General features: G+C 41.3%; 1 protein-coding gene across 3 annotated transcripts in view; it reads left to right on the top strand.

Annotated features, from left to right (window-relative positions):
- The window catches only part of MPP7 (MAGUK p55 scaffold protein 7), a 682,552-nt gene that overhangs the window by 644,290 nt on the left and 19,309 nt on the right, over positions 1 to 18,953 (top strand). For all 3 annotated transcript variants that reach the window (XM_077491041.1, XM_077491039.1, XM_077491040.1), the window contains one exon: positions 12,510 to 12,653. In XM_077491041.1, the coding sequence (XP_077347167.1) occupies positions 12,510 to 12,653 (144 nt within the window). The remainder of the gene's footprint in view (positions 1 to 12,509; positions 12,654 to 18,953) is intronic.

The following is an 18,953-nucleotide window of genomic DNA, read 5'->3' as shown; positions in this document are numbered from 1 at the left end:
AGGATGTTCCCAGGAGGCAGAAATGAATGAAAGGAAAACAGATTACAGGGCCATTAGGTAGTGTATGTGTATAAATTCTTTTTGGAGAATAAGGGTATTGTTTAGTGTCACTTTAAAGCAGAACTTGCGTCCAAAATGCAAGTTATGCTTGTTAATACTGAACCTTTCCACCATGCCAAAACACTACAATTTATTTGGATCACCAGCTCTCTGTTTACGGAGCTCTTAGAACCAAGCGATCAGCAGTCTTTGAACGCTCGATTCTCATCCTTACAGCTGGCGGGGGGGACAGATGCAGCTTCGGACCAATGCTGCATCCACCTTGGTAAGTATAATTTTGTAAAAAATGTACTTCTCTTTTAATCAAACATATCTAAACCCAAAAGTAAACATTTCATATATTGCTGTTTACCTGCTCTTAAATATGTGGTTGCTGCATTTGTTTTCTTTTTATAGTTTTTCCCTTCATTTTAACTTGTTGATCTGGCTAGTAAGTCTGTTATTTTTCAGTTTTCTTTAACAGACCATTTGTGCAGCATAAGTAGCACTTAGAATGGTTGAGACAAGCCATTGAACACTGACAGGGGTGGTCAGCTTTTGTTGATCTATGTAAAACCTTTATGCAAAAAAGAAAGGCAAACTTGCTGTAAATGCTAATGGTGTTAACTGGTTTGTGGCTTTAATTTGTTAGTCAAGTCCATCTAAAATTTCTAGTGCATCTAATGCCACGTAAACACGATCAAATTGTCCGGCGGACTTAGTCCGCCGTACCACAGTACGCCGGACAATTCAATCGTGTGTGGGCTCCAGCGGACTTTTTCATCGTAAAAGTCCGGCGGACTTAGAAAGTAGTTTTGACTCAAAATTTGTCCACTTGGCTTTTAGCGGACAATCCGTTTGTCAGTGTGCTAGTCCGGCGGACTTAGAATGATGCAGGCTCTGAAGCAAGTACGAGAAGGAAGCTATTGGCTACTGGCTATTGAACTTCCTTTTTGTAGTCCCGTTGTACGTGCTGTACATCATCGCGTTAGAAATCGCCGGACTTTCAGAGTGTCTGTGTGTGACCAAGTCCGTTAGTTATAAAGTCCGGTGGATTGTTTGCTGGACCAAGTCCACCGGACAATTTGAGCGTGTGTACGTGGCATAACACTACACACACCCTATATTGCTATCCAGAGGTAGCTCTGTTGCTCCCCCATAGAATGAAGCCACCCTAAGACAAGAAGTGTGTGTGTGGCTGGATCACCAGGTGGAAATATAACCAAAAAAAAGTAATGCCGCTAACACATTTAGGGACTGATCAGCTGCAATATATTACATGTTTGCGTTTTTGGTTTAGATACGCTTCAAGAGCTTCAGAAGTAGAAACTGTTTAGTTCTCAACCCGGAGACCAAGGACCTCTTTTGGCGCAATGAGATAACTTCAGGGGACAGAGTGTGTGGAGGAGATGAGCTAATCTTCTTTTTTTTTTTTTTTTTTTTTAATTAAACCCCTGGACAGCTATTTAAACAATTAAAAATTATCCTGGAGTTGGGCTTTAAGCACGAAGTTCACATTGTCCACAAAATGGCTTATGCATTCAAGGGGCCCTGATGGGTATTAAATGACTGTGCAGCTTTGTAAAATGTTCTTTCATTTTATTTTCATATCTGTATGCCATGTGGACCCCTCTGGAAGCTTGGCTGAAGAAAATAGTTTGCAATATGCACAACCTGCTATATTGCTAGGATGCAAAAAACATTGGTCTTTGCTCCTGTAATGCCAGTGTTCTGCCAATATTTGCCAAAATCTCCAACCACGTCACTTCTGGTGACTCTCCAGCAGCAGTAATTGGAGATTTCGATGCCTTGGCTGTTTTCACAATAACACTGGCAGCTAATACATTACGGCACACAATATAATGACTGTACATTGTTAGTCCGCCTGCTAGTAACCAACAACATGGCCGCCTCCAAGGCTGCAACAACTTTTTTTTTTAGCTTACCTTAGCTGGGGCTCTGTCAAAACAGCCAACTCGCCATGTACTGTAGTGTATACTCTGCTGGTGTTCTTTGAAAATAGCCAAGTAATCGAAATCTGCAGTTACTGCTGCTCGAGAGTCACCAGAAATGACGTGGCTGGAGATTTTGATGATTTGGCTGTTTTGGCAGAACACCAGAAGCGAGCTACAGTTTTCACATCCTATCAATAACGCAGGATGTTGTTGTTGCTAACTGGGAGTTTTTCAGCCATGCTTCTGAGGGAGCTTAAATGGCCTACTGGTATAACAATATAATTAACGTTTTTAAAGTTTTTCTTTTTTTTATATCCACTGGTGTCCCTTGCTTGTATAGGCTATTTTTCGGAAAAGGTGAATTTAGCCTTTAAAGTGGAATTAAACTCTCCGAAACACCTCCTCTTGCCAGTATCACTTTTAATCCCTCGCTGGCCGCTGTCATCTTCTGCCAAGTTTTCGTCCTTGTAATTGGCAGGTCAGGGAATAACGTCATCTTGCACATGTACACAGGAGTCTCATTTCGGCACATGCGGAGTCTGCTGGGAATGCATGCTGAGCTGTGCTATATGTATCTCCTTTTGTATTCAATAGAAGACTGGTATTGTAGAAGAGACATAGCACGTCTCTTCTGCAATAAATTAAAAAATAATAAATAATTAGTCAAGTTTAGTTTAGTTAGTGTTAAGTGCAAAAGTAAACATTGCAAGCTCTCTCAGGATAACATAAATTACCTCTTAATTTCCAAAGAAGAGAGAACTACCAGTACGCATTAACTGTCCCATTGAACATCTTATAGTCAGGTTATACAGGAATCTTTTTCATATTAGAATTTTTTGTAAAAACCTAAAAATGTACTTTATCAGATTGAATCGTTCACCACTTTCCACTGGTTGAGAACATCTGTCTTGGCTTTGGAAGTATTGTGCCCTGTTGAAAATGTTTTTGATTCCATGTGTACTTGTCTTTGATTCCCCCAAAGTATTTAGAATAGATTATTCAGTGTTAAACATTGCCAGTGTACAAAACGCAAGAGCAGTTTCTTGCAGCAAACAATCATTCTTACTTGCCCCCTAAAAATAAATTATCGTTGGCTGCTGTGAGTGACAGTTCTGCTGTTGCTTCAATTCTCTTTTCATCTCCTCGGTAGCGCCCTCTGCTCCCACTCGTCAAGTAACAACTATTACCGCCATCCACAATGGATGCATTTCTGTACAAGCCCAGGGGAACAAGTTATAGGTGATACAAACTGCAAAGTTTATTATTTCACTGTGTCGCTTTGCAGTATCAAATTTACCAGAAAAGCGAGTTTCAAATATCTAAGCATTTTCTTTCAGAAAAATGTCCAATATTTTGTAATATTGTGGAAAATGCTGAGATAGCAGAATATTAATAGTCATTCGCTAATAGACCTCTGGAGGGATGGTCGGTTTGATTCTGCTGACTTTCATCTTGAAATGAAATAAAGGGTGTTTTCAGCATTCAGACTGCAGGTGACACATTGTAGTCATTGGCTGAATTTATATGACAGAAGCCTTCAGAATGAGCTGAGTTCTTCCTGCAATGTGAGGAACAATGACTCTACTCCGAGGAGACACTCCGGTCAGCATTCCTCAAGGCTGTAACATTCTGCAGACACTTGCTGTGGTGAAAGGTGTTCCCCATCATATCTCTCTGTATAGCTTCACCTTATGTCTCCCCGTGTTCTGGCAAAGGATCACATGTTAGTAATGTCACAAGGACATTGGGTTCTTTTAAGGAGAAACACCTGAGTGATCTTAAAGAGAAATTATAGTATATATTAATTGAAATAATATTTGTCTATTATTCTAATGAGCAACTTAACTAAGATATTGTATTCTGATAACTATAATAATAACACTAATAAATGCAACAATAAAATGTAGAAGAATAATACATTTTTTTATTTCACTTGCCTTTATATTCTGTGTACATTTATATATAGACCAGGTTGAGCAGCAAATGTCACAGTGACAGATTGGAATAAACCCAAAACTGAAAAACCTTGGAACTGTGTTTTCCTACATTGATTGAAATAATTTGCATAACCATAGTTATATCTTAACCATTCCAAGTTTTAGAAAACTGTTATAATAATTAAAGTATAAAGTTTTCATGTGAGTTTGTAAATGTGAAAAAAATTCCATGCATGTACTGCTTCAAAGTTTTGTAGTCTACTATGCACTATTGGCGATTCCAGCAGCCAGTGAGACATGGCAAATGTGATACAGGTAGGAAATAGTCAGACTGGGAAAGTATATCAAATTTTTAGTTGTGGTTAGAGCTATGCTTCGAGTGGGAAGATTCGCTCCCTCAATTTGTCCTAATGTCACCAGGTCAGAAAGTGATGCTAGATGCAAATTGCACAATTGTCACCAGTACAGTAATAGTGGATATACCTTTTAGTGGGGACATCTGTTCTGGGTTGTGTGTATGTGTATGTATATATATATATATATGGGTTGGAGAAAAATATACAAACACCAGGTTAAAGAATAAAATTGTTACCTAATATTGTGTTTGGACCACCTTTGACAAATATAAGTCTTGGATGGTGGATAATGGAATCTGACACCACACTTCATGCAAAAATCATTCCAGTTCTTGTAGAAATTCCAGAGGCAGAAAAGAAGCTTAAACCTTGTTCTCCAAAATTGACCACAGTGGCTCTATGATATTGAGGTTCGGCAACTCCGGCATCCAGGGAAGGTGCGAGAATTCATCTGCATGCTTGTCAAACCATGATTTGACAACACCAGTTGTTTGAATCGGAGCATTATCATCTTGGTAAATGGCGCAGTCTTTGAGAAACAGTGTCTGCACCATGGGGGGCATAGTTGCTGGCAGTGACTCTACCTTTCAAGGTGATGATGAGGCTTGCAGAATACCAAGATATAGCTGCCCAAACCATACTTGCGCTGCCACCATGCTTTACCGTTGGCACAAGACACAGTCGTAAGCTTGGGACGGTGTTCACCACATGTAAACACATCCAGTGGTTGGGAAAAGCATGAAGCTCGATTTATTGGGCCATATTACAGTCTTTCATTGATCGCTAGTCCACAATTTATTGGTGTTGCACCACTCTCCGCTATTCTGAGCATTGATATTGCTTTTGCAGCAGTAGTTTTCTTTTTCCGGGTCACAATCCTGCACTTTTTGCCTCTTTTGGTCAGTTGACCATGTGGACCACGTTTATGCTAATTGGATGACGTTTTCCCGGAATATGCCGTCATAACCTTTGATACTGTACCTCATGACACCTTAAATATATTGGCAGCTCCCGCCACAGGGGAACCAGCTAAGCGGGCACCAACAATTTGCCCTCTTTGAAACTTGGAAAGCTCTGACATGACTCCATATCACTAGCAGCGCATGCAGTGAAAGATGATATTGAGGCTTCCTAACTGTTAGCTGGGTGTCTTATCACACGACAGAAGCAAAAGAACGTTACATCACTTCCACTTTCAACACAAAACATGTTGTCACTTTCACACCTGCACACATCCAATCATGTAGTGTTTCCATGTTTTTTGTTTCAAACCCCTCTATGTATATATATATATATATATATATATATATATATATGTGTGTGTGTGTGTGTGTGTGTGTGTGTGTGTGTGTGTGTGTGTATTTAGCCCAGTAGTAGTCACTGCAGCAAATAATCATGAGATGAAGTTCGCCTTGGTGTACTGCTTAAAAGCATGGATATATTAACAAGTGAATGTTGAGGTACATTTTTTGAAGCAGAAGAGAATGTTCAAAATCAGCTATTTATTGTGTCCAATGTTTCGACTGGCCTCGACCCATCTTTCTCAAGTCCCTGAGAAAGGTGGGCTGAGCCCTGTATATATATGTGTGTTTGTGTTTCCTCAACCCCAGCTCTTTACCGAAAATATTTTTTTACAGCTAGTCAAGTCATAACTTAAAGTGTCACCAAGGGATTATTTTTTTTTACTTACCTGCTCTGTGCAATGTATAGCAAATAGCCACCCTGAACCTCCTTTTCTCGGGTCTCTGCCGGAGCTGTTCCACCCCACCTCTTCAGTGTCTACCGCCATTCCAAGTATTTGCTATGGGGCAAATGAGTGGGTTTGACCCCTCCCCACCCCCTCCTCACTGGGTTTGATTAAGGGACAGCTCCCACTGCTGTCTCTGAGCCATCAAGGAAAGAAGAAGCAGAAAAGCTTCTCTCAGGCACAGCACTGGATTGATTTTGGGCTCAGGGAAGTATTCAGGAGGGGACAGGGAGGGAGTTCCTGGAAAGTTTTTTACCTTAATGCATAGACTACATTAGGGTAGAAAATATTTAGCCTTTACAACCACTTTTAGGAGGGTTATGCAAGATCAGAATATGTTTAGTTCAAATATCTGTTTATTCCCGTTTTTCAGAATACATAGAACACAAAAAAACACACAAAGTTGTGGAAAGTCATCAATATTGTCAACTAACATCAAGAGCAGAATATGTTTAAGCACATGCCAGCTTGAAGTAGAACAATACTTCAAGTTTTTTCATTTCACAGTTGAGCAATTGGCATCCTGAGGTCTTCCAGATGCAAGATCTAGCATGTCATTCAAAATAGAAGCATATCCTAATGCTTGGATATGTAGTTCACTCACTGTCAGAATACATGCTAATACTTGCAGCTCCTTAAGACTTCAGTTCAGCTACACACTGCCTAAGCACATTGCATTTCCACTTTTCCTTCTACCTGCAGGAGACTTTGTTCTTGTAAATGTCCTCTATGATCTGAGCTGATCCTATTATCCCATTTATGAAGTTTTCAAGCAGCTACTCCTTAAGAGCTCACTTGGGACACTGTTAATTTAGTCTTACTAAGATTTTATTGCCATTGTAGCGCAATTCCTCAGTTTTATTATGCCCACCTGACTCAGCAAGTATCGGTCTCCTTGCACTTGCTCAGCAGTATCTCCCCTACTTGCCAAGGTTCTTGGATGGAGTTTTGAAAGTTATCATTATCCAGAGCTTTGAAGTAAGTGGAAAGCCTCCTTTACTGAGCTGTTAAGGCACACACCTAGCACAGGCTGAGGACCTGCCTCTTCTCTCATGTGTACTTCGGCTTTGCTGTAGGAATAATAACCTGTTAATATATAACACAGACCTGTATTTCACTAATCTTATCACTATAGTTTATGAAACATATTGCACTATCATTGGCATTTAGACAATATATACCATGGCAGAACTTCAGCCATAGAAGGCCTATATGGAATATGTGTAATTTTAGGTGCTGGATTTGCTCATCAATGGATCATGAAGTTCAAACAAACTCATAATGGACTCAATTGCTCTATTGAGGCTGCTCTTAAACACCAACACAGTGCCCCTATAAAAGGAAATTAAATATACAAAGTCCAAAAGAGGTGCCAGACCATAGAGCTCTGAGTCCAAAAATCTTGTTGGTTGTTCAAAAGTATCACCCTTCTTCAGGGCTCACATGTTGCATAAACATAGAAAGACTCAAAATGGCAGACTCACCACAATTAATGATGAAGGAGGAAAATAGTAGCAAGATCAGCTCATTGCTGATACTGAGCGAGTTTGATTTAAAATCTCCCATGCGCTATGTCACTTTTTTTAATCAAACATCTGGCTGTTCTATATTGTCTTGCTAAACAAACGCTACTATCAGATTCTTATGGACTCTTTGTTTGCTGGTTGGAGGCTCTTTTTGGACTTTGTGTACAAAGAAGGCTACATGTTTCTGTAGCAAACAGTTCCTCACGGAAGACCGGGAAGAACTGTCCTAAATAGCACGACTTGTCCATAGCATCCAGTTACATTCTCCATTCTCGTTTTCCAGTGCCATGTGGAAAATGGAAATGTTGAATTGGACGGTTTGTACAACTCTCTGACACAGTACTTCTACAATAAACTGGACTGGTTGCAGACAGAGTATTGGTCCCTATTTGTGACATAAGACCACAAAATGGCTGCTAGCAAGCCATTTTGTAAAAATTAGTGCACGGATAAAAAAAAAAAGTCTGTGGGTTTTAGACTCTTCCTGCCATTTAGTGTGAGTCTGGCTTGTACAACTCAAAACCTTCTTCCCACCCACCACTTTAAAGATCCGTATCAACTTTTGTTTGCTTCAAACAGGTTTTTGTATTCTTGTACATGTCTATTGAGATGTAAACATTGCTTGATACAGGTCAGAAAGAGGTCAACTACAAGTTAAATTAATTTGTTAATGAATGATATCAGAAGCATCTCAAACTGATATCATCCATGTAAGCCCCGAAACCCATGGACAGAGGCCCTAATATGGCTGCCCTGCTTACTAACCTAACTGCCAGCACGTAGAGGAGGATGCAGAAACTAGTGAGCAATCTCCTGCTTGTACTATTGAGCTGCATTAATATTCTGGAGCCAGAGAGCCCAACCAGTATGGTGTTGCATATGTTTGTGAAAAAAAAGCCAGTGCGTTTTTTCTGAAACTTTGTTTATTAAAGAGGAAGTAAACCCTGATGGGTTTACTTCCTCTTTGATTCCTTGCAAAGGTAAAGCATAATGGACTACTATGCATCGCATAGTAGTCCATTATGTGTCACTTACCTGACACAGGAGCCAGCGAACTCACCGCTGTCCCCTTGTGTACGGAGCCTCCATCTTCTCGGTGGGTCTCGCTGCTCCAGCGCTGTCATTCGACGAAGCCGCGATGACGTCACTCCCGCGCATGCGCACGGGAGCCGCCACTCGCGGCTTATTGCCGTTGATAGCGGCGCGCTCAGTGCACATGCGCCGTAGACAGCAGTGCCTGTGTTTTGGCAAATATCTCCTAAACCGTGTAGGTTTAGGAGATATTTCTTGGACCTACAGGTAAGCCTTAATCTAGGCTTACCTGTAGGTCAAAGTGGTTTGTAAGGGTTTACAACCACTTTAATTGTACCCTTTCAGTACATTTTTTAAATGTCAGTAGAAAAGGTAATGTGAATTTGGCAACTGCACTAGTAGCCTGCAATTAACCAATGCCAAGTGGTTAATTAATGTCATACAGCGGGCTATAGCCAGCAGCTCATTCTTGTGTGGGATCACTAGTGGCTTGTGGATTACATACCACAGACCCACAGCTGTTTTTTTTTTTTCCATTCTTTACATGCTGAACCACCACTAGAAGTCTTGGCCTCCTTAAAATGTACCATGCTTGGAGAAAAGCTAAAAAGCCACTGAGATGGTTGGTTTTCCCCAAAACAAAAGTTTCTAGCCCTCTCTAGCTGAGATCATCCCCATGAGTAAGCCCTGCTGTTGGTGAAATATGTTGAGGGCATGGCTTTGGGTGGGAGTGAGCAGCTGTCCTTACAATAAACGGCTGGAGTTTAATGTCTTCAGTGTGCAGCCCGTTATTTTGATGGTGAACGACAATGAGCAAGAGCGGACTTCAGGGCTTTGGCACACGGTTGATTGCAGGGAATCGAGGAGGATACAGGCTGACCTGTTAGGGACGGAAGGGGTTGGGTTCCCCCTAGCTTTTACTTATTGATAAATTAGTCCAGGGGTAGGCAACCTTTAAGAGATAGAGATCTACCTGAATAACATTAAAGAGATCAAAGATCACTGGGGTTTGTGCCCTTTTTAAAAAAAAAAGAAACTAACTAGCAAGGCCTAACTAAATAGTAATAAAAACGTAGAAAACTATAGTAATATAAATATCATTGTAAAAATATATATTTACACTACCTTAAAAGGGACAGTGTCAGAAGGACAGACAGTGGTAGGGCAGTGGATGGTGTCAGTAGGCTTGTCTCCACTGCCATTCATGTCACACTGGGATTCTTCTGCTGCCTGCAAACTACAAGTCCCAGCATGACAAGGACTCACCCCCTTCCCCATGCTTGCTTCTGCAACTCTCCCACATATGGGATGTCCTCAGTCCCCCCTCAATGTGTGGGGGGGAGGTCTCAGTCCCCCTCAATGTGTAGAAGTCCCCAGCCCTGTGTCCTGGACTGTAGAATGTTCTCAGCATCTTCCACCCCCCCCCCCCCCCATGCTATGCTCTCAACCCCTCTCTCTTGAGCTTCCCCATTGTAGCATCTCTGAGCTGGCTCCAGCTGGACTGCATTATCCTTGCCGTAACTGACAGATCGGGGGCAGGGCAACAAGAGAAGAGAGTAGTGATCTGCGGGGGACTGACATGGAGGTAGAGGTGAGGGGAGGAATGAGGGACAAGCTCACAGAGTAGCATGGACCGGGAGCACACCAGGTAGGGAAGCAGAGGGGAGAAGACTATCCCTGCTCGCTACTGTGCAATAGTCATTCATCATTGCTCCTCTACTCAGGAAGCCCCCGTCCTGCCTGGCACCTGTGTGGAGGGGCATGGTCTGTCCTGTCACACTCCTCTCATACCATTGTCCCACTGCACACACACAAGCATGCTCTGCTCGGAAAGCTTAATGTGAGAGGGAGGCTTAGAGGGTGCATCCATCTGAATAGCAGATGGGGCACCAAAAACACATTGCCTTCTGACAGTTCCCATAGATCTCTATAGAGCACAAATTTGCATTGCACTGTCCAAAAGACACACTAGACTCGCACTGCGAATCAGCCGCACATATCACCCCACAGTTCCCAAAAGTCATCCGTTTCACTATGCACAAAATGCATTACAAATTGCAGAAACACTTGTGGGTCAGCAGGGCATGGAGTCATTGGCAATCTACCTGTCACCTGCCGGCGGTCGACAGGTAGATCGCGATCAAAGGGTTACCGACCCCCCAATTATGCTCTCTGGCAACTGTAACAAGTCTGCATATCCCTTTCATTTTTCACTTACTTTGTAAGTGTAAAAAGCCAGCTGTTTGGTTAAAACAGGCTTTCTTTCAGGCAATTAATTTGTCATGACATTTAATACAATAACATAAGTTATTTTTGTAAAATGTAAAAAGATTTTTGAGCCCAAATCCCTTCTGTACAGAAACCTGACTTCTCATATTAACATCATCACCCAAAGCTAAGGCTGGCCTTACATTGTGTAATTTTTTTTTCCTTTAACCATGGGTTGAAGGAAAGAAAAATGCTTGATTCTACCACCAACATATTCAGTGTTGATGGGGGAATCACTCCTACTGTGCTATTGTATTCTGACAGCGGGAACTTTCCCCGCCATCTGAATACTATGATTACTGCCGGCAGCAGTAATGGCGTCTACACAAGATCGGAATTTTGGTCGGACAAAGCTCTGATGGTTTTCCCGACGGAATTCTGACGGGATTTCACTCAAGCTGTCTTGCATACACACAGTCACACCAAATTCTGTCAAGAACGCGGTGGTGTACAACACGTACGACGGGACTAGAAAATGGAAGTTCAATCGTCAGTAGCCAATAGCTTCCGTCTCGTAATTGAATCTGAGCATGCGTGAGTTTTTGTGCATCGGAATTGCATACACACGATCGTAATTTCCAATAGAAACTTTTTCCGTCTGAAAAATTGAGAACCTGCTCTCAATCTTTTGCTGGAGGAAATTCGGGCAGCAAAATTCCGATGGAGCATACGCATGGTCGCAGTTTCCGACGAAAATCTCTCATCGGTCTTTTGCTGGCCGAAATGCCAACCGTGTGTACGCGGCATTATCCTATGGAAAAAAGTTGACAGGCTAGTTATACTGAAGTCGATCGATAGAACAACCCTGCTCATAGATGGATAAAAATTTGGCTAGTTCCTGCTGAACCGGTCGATCCGTTTATTGTGTTGGGTCAGTGTGTGTGTGTTTAAATTAAATTTACCTTTTGAAGCTCTAATATGAACATCTGGCATCACATATCACCCAAGGATGTCCTCCTTTGAAATCTGATGCTGCTCTTGCCTCATTGACCTATGTACTTGAATACTTTTTTTTTTAACCTCTCTTAACTCAATTTCACCTGAAATGTTTTGTGCCAAAACAACAAACCTTATAAAAAAAAATGATTTCATCTTCTTCCTAAACAAGCAGTCCAGAAAAGGGAGCAAACACAATCTTTGAATCAAACATATTTGGACTTTAAACTCGCCAAATGAGAGTGAAAAAAAAAAACTGTAAAAATTTCCAGGCCTTTTAATGTGACTTTCTGTCCAGATATGACATCACCCAAGTTAAAAGGGGAATTATTAATAGACAGCAATGGTGGCTGACGGTGAACAAAACGGATTTAGTACGAAATGAAAATATCCATTCCGTATGTTTACATAGATCTGTTTGAAATATAATTGCCACCAAATTCAAAAAGCAGAGTGTAAGCTTTGGGCATCAAAATGCCCTACTGGCTGTGGTATATGAAGTGCCTGCCAAACTGATCAGACTTTCCAGGCCTGGCACAGAGCGTGGAAATTAAAGCCTTCTAACCATTGAAATAACAGCAGATACAGTAAGTGTTTTAAATGCTAGCATACGAGTGTACATATTTGAGAAATGTAATGTGTTTCCTATTACTGAATGTCTTTATTTTGATATCTGATTTATTTTTATTTTTTTCTCTTTTAATCCTTGGTAGAGCATAAAACATCTAAGGACCTATGAATTTAAGCCTTACGTGATATTCATCAAGCCACCATCCATTGAACGCTTGCGAGAGACGAGGAGGAACACCAACATGATCTCCAGCAAAGATGAACGGGCAACCTCAAAACATTTCACAGTAAGTGGTGCTAGAATGGTGACCATAATATGATCCTTAACCTACAGAACAATTGCCATGTTTTGTAAAATGTATAAATTGCATATTAAATGTTAGCAACCATCATGCTACTTGTGATAACCCAGCTAATTCTGTTATATTACAGGACTTGCAAATGAAAGTTTAACTGGGCATGTTTAGTTTTCTGTTTTTAGAAAAGAAATCTAATATAGATAATATCTTCCATACTCTGATAGAAGTTGCCACCAAAGTGTGGAAAATCAAACAATTAAAGTAATGCAGGTATGTTAGGGTCTTAGGGAAAAGAGTCGATAAATCTGAATATTAATTACTACATTAAATAAAAGTCTGAAAATGGGGTGCATCTCAGATATTTCACAAACAACCGACAGGATAATTTGAGCTTAGTTAACCACCTCAATACAGGCACTTACACCCCCTTCCTGCCCAGGCAATTTTTCAACTTTCAGCGCTGTCACATTTTGAATGACAATTGTGCGGTCATGCTACACTGTAACCATGTGAAATTGTTAGCATTTTCTTCACACAAATAGAACTTTCCTTTGTTGGTATTTAATCACTCCTGGGTTTTTTTTTTTTTTTCCTAAAAATAAAAAAAGACCAAAAATGTTGAAAACAAAAAAAAAAGTTTTTCTTAGTTTCTGTGGGTAAATTTTCTAAATAAATATTTTTTCTCCTTCACTGATGGGTGCTGATGAGGCGGCACTGATAGGCTGCACTGATGGGCAATGATGAGGTGGCACTTATGGGCACTGATTAGGTGGCACGAATATGCCGCACTTACGGGCACTGATAGGTGGCCCTGGGCACAGATAGGAGGCACTGGTGGGCACAGATAGGCAGCACTTATGTGCATTGATGGGTGGCATTGATAGGCAGTAGTGATGAGCTTTGGGCAGCGCTGATAGCCAGCACTGACTGGCATCACTAATGGCCACAAGTGCTGGCACTTGTGGGCATAGATTGGTGGCAGTTGTGGGCACTGGTTGGCACTGATTCCTGGCAGTGGTGGGCAATCATTGCTGGTACTGGTGGGCACTTAATTTTAATCAGTGCACTGATGATCAATGCCCTGATTTCATACCTAGCTGTACACTGTGAGGAGATGCCTGTCGGTGTGAGACAAGGAGCGCTGATTACCGGCATCTCCGTGTTTACATGTGACCGGCTGTGATTGGACACAGCCGATCACATGGTTAAAGAGCCACAGCTGTAACTCTTTACACAGATCAGGGTCATGCCGTGTCCTAGCAACTTGGCGTTCTCGAGAGCGGTCGTTCTGGGAGGCCGTCATATGACGTCCACCCAGAAAAAGAGCCGCACTGTCCAGCCATCATTTGGGCAGGCGGCAAGTGGTTAAAAAACATACAGGGACTGATATTATTTTTATTATTCAGGATTTCTATAGCGCCAACAGTTTGCACAGTGCTTTACAAAATGGGCATATACATAAATAGCAAGCACATGATAAAATGTAATACTGCCTCTAGCAACACATGAACTTCCAACTGCCATTTTTGCTGTCTAGGTTTGTATATTTGGCTATACACTAGCAGAATTTTATTCAAAAATGTTTAATTAGAAGATTGTTCGTTTTTGATTTTCTAATCTTTAGTGAGGTCAAATCAACATTCGATTTTGGCCACAGTGATAAGAAAATTTATATATACAAAATATATGTGCGACTGAAATTGGTCAAGCCTTCAAATGTACTGAGAATTTTCGTACAAATATTCGAAAATCTACTAGTGTATGGACAGCTTTAAAGAAAGAAGGATTCTGATTTGCTGCTTTGTGCATTTTCACCGGAAGTCTTCAGCTTCCTTACAAATGCTATTTTTGTGCTTTTGGTGTGTTGCTGTACCATTAAGGAGCAAAGGGCTACCTCCAACTGAGCCTTCTATATATACCAAACCGCTATAACTTTATGACCCCTGACAGGTAAAGTGAATAACATCAATTATCTGATTACAGTGGCATCTGAAAGTTAGTGGGATATATTAGGCAGCAAGTAAATATGTTATCCCTGAAGTTGAAGTGTTGAAAGCAGAAAAAAAAGAGGCATCGCAGTTTGTTGTGTATATGGGGCTGCGTAGCGACAGAGCAGCCAGGATGCCCAAGCTGACCAGTGTACATAGCCAAAAGTGCCTACAATGCGTGGCCATCAGAAATGGATCATAGAAAAAATGAAAGAAGGTGGCCTGGTCTGATGAATCACATTTTCTTAAACATGGCCGGGGGAGTGTGCTTTGCCTATTTTTTGAAGAAATTGCACCAGGATGCACTGTGGAAAGGAGGCAAGCTGGCAAAGGCAGTTTGATGTTTTGGGTAATGTTCTGCTGGAAAACCTTGGGTCCTGCCATTCCTGTAGATGTTACTTGACATGTAAAACCTACCTAAACATTGTTGCTGACCAAGTACATCCCTTCATGGAAACGGTATTCCATGATGGCAATGGCCTCTTTCAGCAGGATAACACTGCAAAAATGGTTCAAGAATGGTTTGAGGAACACAAAAATGAGTTTGAGGTATTGGCCTCTAAATTCTCCAGTTCTCAGTCCTATCGGGCATCTGTGGGACGTATTGGAAAAAGTCTGATCCATGAAGGCCCCACCTCGCAACTTACAGGACTTAAAGGATCTGCTACTGACGGCTTGGAGCCAGATACCACAGCATACCTTCAGAGGTCTGGTGGCATCTATGTCTCAACAGTTCAAATCTGTTTTAGTGCCAAAAGTGGGACTACTCAATATTAGGTCGGTGATCATAATGCCATGGTTGATTGGTGTATGTCCCATAGTTGGGAATAGTTTCGAATTAAAGTAGAAGTATAGACAAAACTTTTTTTTTATTCATTTTGGATAGAGTAAGGGAGGGTTATAACTTCTGTTGGTTTATTTTTTGCCATCTTTGCCCCATTAGATTTACCTTTACTTCCTGTTCCAAAGCCAAATCAGGAAATGAGAGGAAATCCCTTCAAATTAAGGGAATCATTTGGCGACCCCCTGGCCATCAAAATATCCCCATGGGAAGATTTCTTCTCTAATACTTTTCTGGGAACAGCCCAAAATGTGGGATTTCTTTTCTTTTTTTTTTTCAGTGCTAATGGTATGTATGTATATAAGGTAGGGACCATTGATTGTAAGCTCCTTGAGAGACAGGGACTGATGTAAATGTACAATATGTAAGGCACTGCGTAAATTCTAATTATTTTTTCTTTTTTTTTGCTGTCTAGTTTAAAAGTGTGCCAGGGACTTTATGTATTTTCTTTGTATATAAGCTCTTGCCACCATGTACACCTGTCCGTTTTTTGCTACTTCTAAAAAGTCGCTATTTTTTAAAAGCAAAAGTCAGCGTCCGTCACACAGGCCCTTCTATCAAAATCTTAATTGTACAGAAATCTTTTTCTTTCTTTATACCAAGCCAAAGAAAGTTTATCCTTACTTAGATAAAGCTACAGTTGAACTTTCCAACCCATTCAATATAGAATTAATCGGGGTTAAGGTTTAAAGCATGGGTATTCAGTTTCATGCCACTAAGATTAACCTCTGTAGCATTAAACAGGTTTTATTTCCTCCTTATACAGCACAAAAACCAACATTTATCAGAATGCTGCCTATTAAGATAAAAGCGGCAACTGAATTTTACTGCACTTATTAGCTAGAGCAAAATGTGTTATTTTTTCATAAAACTTTATTATCTTAAACATTTTCAGGTCTGGCAATAAAGGGATTAAATAAAGCAAGCATTTCATAAGTGTGCTCAGTTTACTCAGAAACTGGCATTACAGAGGTTGGAAGTACATGTTCATTTTGGAGAACAGTGACAAAACAGTTTTATTGTACATTTGTTGAGTATTCAGGAATCGAGGACGTTTAAAGAGGCAGGTATGAAAAACCTGGACCGACAATGTAAATCGTGGACTTTTGGCAACTAAAATCTATGACTGCCAGCTAAACTCCACGTCTGGCTAAAAAGCTTTCCTGGCTTTTGAAATGTTGCTTTATCAGGGAAGTTTTATTGCGTTTCCCTTTCAATAAATAAAGTTGAACCTTGTTTTGACGTGAAAGAAACCTAGATGATGAAATAAAAAAAAAACTGCTGACTACTTTATCGCATCTAAACAAATCATGTAACATAACTGTAAACAAAAATTGCAACAGTTTCTGTGAAAGCAACAATTTCTTCAGGCCAATATGTATTCTGCTACATATTTTTGGTAAATACAAAAACTCCCAATAAGCGTATATTGATTGGTTTGTACAAAAGTTATAGCATCGACAAACTATGGGATATTTTTATTTCCTTTCAAAAAACTTTTTTATTTTTTACTAGTAATGTTGGCGATCAGCGACTTATAGCTGGAGTCCGATATTGCGGCAGGCAAATCAGACACCTGACACTTTTGACACTTTGGGGACAAGTGGCACTAATTCAGTGACAAAAATATGCACGGTCACTGTATACTAATGGCACTGGCAGGGAAGGGGTTAACGGGGGCGATCAAAGGGTTAAATGTGTGCCTAGTGAGTGTTTACTGATTGTGGGGGGGTACTTTCTCTACTTGAAAACATGAATCTGTGTTCCTGCTTCACAGTCTTCTGTACTCACGGAATGACAGGCCCCCTTCTTTACATAGGCATTCTGTGTACCGAACGATCGGCGGGACCTGGTAGACATTGGGTTTGCGGGACCCGCTGTCAAAATTCACAGTGGGAGCAAGCCGGCAGCGTGTGCTCAAAACCCGAAAGTGCAGAATCACGTATATATACATGATTCTGCATGGAGCCTGTGGTTGTAAAGCCGTTAAAATAAAGCTCGCTAGTGGGGCGCTGTCACCACTGCCATGGCTTTTTCATCTTCATCTGGTCTCCCTTTTGGGTTCTCAGGCTCCAGCTGTTTGAATAGCTGGGCCTCAGTGACGTCACTCCTATGCATGGGAGTCATGGCCACACCACCGAGCTCTGAATGCATCCATTCAGAGCACAGTGCACAGGTGCCACTAACATCATCAGCTGCTACTACAGTAAATATCTCCTTAACGGTGCACATTTAGGAGATATTTACTGTACCTACAGGTAAGCCTTACTGTAGGTTTACCTGTAGGTATTAATTTAAAAAGCAAACTTTACTACCGCTTTAAAATTCAAGAGAACTAGTCAGCAATGGACATTTGAATGAATCATAACTTGCACCCTTTTTTCACTTTTCAGATCTTACAGGGAGAAAATACAGCACAAATAGTAGTCTCTGAGTGGTAGGGCTACACTAAAGCATAAAATGACTATAAGGGGGAGATTTACTAAAACCAGTGCACACAGAATCTGGTGCAGCTATGACAATAAAGCCTAAAAGCTGATTGGTTACTATGCATAGCTGCACCCAAGTTTTAGTTAATTTCCAGTCCTGAGCCACTAGCCAGGTCTTAAAAGTTACTCGCCACCTGTTGCTCCACCCGATCCCTACCCTACCCACCCCTGAACACAAATTAGAGTTACCCCCCCCCCCAGCATAGAGATCAGTGACTGTAATTATAACCCCCAGCATTGGTGTCAGTGGATGCCATAATACCTCCCAGCATTGGTGCCAGTGGATGCCATAATAACCACCAACACAGGTGTCAGAGGATGTGTTAACACCCAGCATTATGTCAGTGGGCACCATAATAACCCCTAACACTGGTATCAGAGGACACATCAGTAACTCCCAGCACTGTATTCAGTAGACGCAATAATATGCCCCAGCATTGATGTCAGTGGATGCATTAATAATCCCCAGCATTGATGTCAGTGGATGCATTAATAATCCCCAGCATTGATGTCAGTGGATGCAGTAATAACTGCTAGCACAGGTATCAGTATTATTAACCCCCTCCCCCACATTGGTGGTCAGTGGCATTGAAATGTAACCCCTCCCATGACCCCCAGTGTGGAGAGAGCGGGTTAACTTTCACTGACATTACCGCAAATGGAGAAGGAAGGCGGTGGGTTAAAATTTCTCTGCCTTGAGGACCAATGCAAGGTGGGGTGGCGGAAGGGGGGGTAACTTTCACTGCCATTAAGACCAATGCATGTGGAGGAGTTAACTTTCACTGCCACTGACCCCCCATCCCCCATCTGCATTGGTGGACATGGCAATGTTAACCCCCTCCTCAATTACAGCCTGTTCCAGTCCCATTCCTCTAGTCTTGTGCTATGGTGCTGAACAGCGATCAGGAGCAATGAAACAACTACAGTCAGCTGACTTACCTCAGCTCACCCTAGCTCCTGGTAAGCTCAC

Source organism: Lithobates pipiens, unplaced genomic scaffold (genome assembly GCF_037356315.1).
Source record: "Lithobates pipiens isolate NorthernLeopardFrog02 unplaced genomic scaffold, aLitPip1_a1.2 Scaffold_19, whole genome shotgun sequence".
Classification (NCBI taxonomy): domain Eukaryota; kingdom Metazoa; phylum Chordata; class Amphibia; order Anura; family Ranidae; genus Lithobates; species Lithobates pipiens.
The sequence above is the reverse complement of the archived record's forward strand: the minus strand, read 5'-3'. Positions and strand labels throughout refer to the sequence as shown.